Consider the following 3,108-nt stretch of genomic DNA (forward strand, 5'->3'; position numbering starts at 1 on the left):
AAGGGCCCCCTAGAGGGAAAGGTGTCTCACCTCTGAGCTGATAGATGTGAAGTTCCCTTCGAAGGTCAGGTGGCCGCCATGTTCCCTGCTGGTGTTCGATGTCCCATACCTCATTGTTTGATTGGGGTAGCTGGAATTGGGGGTCACAGAGTCAAATTCCCTGTGGTAGGGGGGCGTGGCCCCCAAGATGGTGATAAGGACGACCTCTGTGGCCACATAAAGCTGGGGGGAAAGAAAGAAAAATACCCACAGTTCTGTGCAATTATCCCCTCATTAGGGTGTGGGCCCCTAGGGACCTCTCTACCCCCCAAACCAGGATCTGCCCCCCCCCACCACCCTGAAGAAATTCCTATTCTTATACGCCCACCACCAGGGGTAACGCCCCTACCCTTAAATGTTGACCCCTCATTCCCCTTAACCATGCTCACCTGTAGGACCACATTGAGCAGAAAGCACAGGTATATCTGACCGATCCCCATCTCCCCCACCAGCTTCAGAGCCGCCTCCACCTCCATCTTCTGCACCTATAATGGGAGGATGACATCACCGGAAGCCATGACATCACATACACAGCAACCAATCACAGCTCACCCCCTGCAAAGAGACCGAAACCTCACTGCCCCCCATATACAGTCCCAGCACAAAACACATCCCCCCCCAATATACAGTCCCAGCACAGACCGCTGGTCTCTCTCCTGCAGCTCCTTCATACATTAACCCTCCCTTTCTCTGCAGATTATCTCTCCTCTTTCCACATTAACCCTCTCCTCACCTGTAGATTATCACTCCTCTATACACAATAATCCTGTGGTCTATACATTAACCCTTCCCTGCAGATCATCTCACCTTGATACACATTAACCCTTCCCAGCAGATTATCTCTCCTCTATACACATTAACCCTCTCGCCCCCTGCAGATCATCTCTCCTTTATACATTAACCCTCTCCTCACCTGTACATTATTCCTCCTCTATACACAATAATCCTGTGGTCTATACATTAACCCTTCCCTGCAGATCATCTCTCCTCTATACACATTAACCCTTCCCTGCAGATCATCTCACCTTGATGCACATTAACCCTGTGCTAAGAGTTAATCTTTTTAGCAAGTGAAATACAACAACCTGGAATACATGTGTTGTGGATGTTCAGGTGGATTTCGGTAGTCTGGGCCCGGGGGGATCATCTTGTTCCTCCTTCCCAATGGTTGGAGTGACCTGATAAGAAGAAAGTTATGGCTGTTATACCAGATGGGTCATGAGAAGCAGCTGCTGCAAAATAAATTCCCTACTAACACTTACAAGTATTTCTCATCTTATGGTGTAATCAGGAAGGTTTGGTCAGAATTGTGCAGCAATGGTCGATGTGATTGGTTGGGATCAGTGTAAAATCGTTATCGATATCATCGAATGCTGACCTGGCCCTGCCGGACCCAGTGATATGGTACGACAATCTGCCCTCCCTGGGGTAAACAAGTCATGTGATCTGGCTGATGGTCCATTGCTGTATTGGACCATCCAATAAAGATAAATATAACTTTAATTAAGCAGCGCTCAGTGCTTTGTGTCGTTCTTTAACCCTTCCTGACACTTGTAGTCCCACAAATCTTTCCACCTTGTTACGGTCACCCAATGCAGCATAAAGGGGGATTCATGTCCGTGCTTTCAGGGCCGATTGAAGTTTACTTCCAATATTCTGATCCTCATTGGGTGATTCTTCCTTCAGGTGGCCCTGTAAATTGGGGTCATATTGCTTGTGGGGTCATTGTTACATAAGGATGCATTGCAATGCAGACACAGAGCAGAGCCTGCTGATCCTGGGCCACCAATCAGAATCAAAATGTGTCCGGGTCATATAGATCACATGGTCAGTAGGTGATCCTCCAGAGTAATCAAGAGATCTATAGGTACCCGGTGTGCTGGGGGGTTTTGGGGGACAGAGGAATATAATTGTTTAGGGCTCCCAACTCCTGCAGGGGCTTCTAGCAGAGGCTTTTACCCCTGGGGTCACTCCAATATATAAATTGCATGTGACAGATGATTCTTGTAGGAGGAGGAGTACAAGAAGAGTTTACTCCACATGTAATGGTAATATTGTGCTCCGCCCTCCTCATAATGTCCCCAGACTCCCCCCCTACCCCCAATAATGTCCCTGGACTCCCCTCTTACCCCGTTAATAGTCTCTTACACCTCCTAGGAGTTATATATAGAGTTGGTATTACGGTGGTATTCGGAGGAGTTACATACACATTCATTGTCTGAATGACATCACACGTCTGATTGGAATATCAGCTGATGATGTCATAGAGTGTTAGGAATCCCCTGGCTCCGTGATGATGTCATATCAGAGTTGGCAGATTGTAAATGACCTGAAAATGAATCATGTGGCGGCCAGTCATGGCAGAGTCGTGGCAGCATCACCCCATAGCCGGCATATTTACCTGAGGGGGGCTGTGCTTTCCTCTCCCCTGACCGGTGGAAGAGGAGCTTACCATTAATTAAATATAAATATCCTATATTGACGCGTTTAAGTGATGGGGTCAACGCTGTTGGCATTTAGCAAGTCGATTAAGCCCGAGAATTCTGCATTAAATCCTCGTTGTCTCTTAGGACCAGCAAACATGGCCGCCAGCGACTGACAGCGAAGACGATGGCGATGTCTGGTCCTGCATAGGACATTGAGGGCCACAGCTGTGACACGCCGCCTGGGGTCACGGTGAGACCTTGTTTATACAGGGAGTTGGACATGTAGAAAGAGACGTCCCTAGATATTAATGGGGGGGTTGTACAGGTCTCAGCTGTGGTAAAGGACGGGGGGGGGGGGGGGGTTCCGGAGACATCACAGTGCTGGCCGCAGGAAAAGTGACAGATGTCACAAGCGGTTAGGATCCCAGCGCCGACTCTTCATGTCCAATAGAAAATACCCATTAAAGGGGCAATAAAGAGACTGCAGCCGCCGCCCTCCCTCCATCATCTCCTTCCATCCCTGCACATCTGAGGTCTGAGGACCCCGGGGACCAGGACTCGTCTTCCCTCCCCCTCCTCCATTTCTCTGTCACCAGAAGGTCTCCATGCCATCATTCCTCTGGGTACCACAGCCAACCCTCCC

At 49.2% G+C, this 3,108-nt stretch overlaps 1 protein-coding gene across 1 annotated transcript in view; it reads right to left on the minus strand.

Moving 5' to 3' along the window:
* The window catches only part of SLC22A15 (solute carrier family 22 member 15), a gene marked incomplete in the record, with an annotated part of 6,289 nt that extends 5,051 nt beyond the window's left edge, over positions 1-1,238 (minus strand). The window contains 3 exon segments of the mRNA XM_072398499.1: positions 31-222; positions 429-524; positions 1,065-1,238. Coding sequence (XP_072254600.1) covers positions 31-222; positions 429-524; positions 1,065-1,076 — 300 coding nt within the window.
* Positions 1,239-3,108: the final 1,870 nt, after the last annotated feature.

This window comes from Pyxicephalus adspersus, chromosome 1 (assembly GCF_032062135.1).
Source record: "Pyxicephalus adspersus chromosome 1, UCB_Pads_2.0, whole genome shotgun sequence".
NCBI lineage: Eukaryota > Metazoa > Chordata > Amphibia > Anura > Pyxicephalidae > Pyxicephalus > Pyxicephalus adspersus.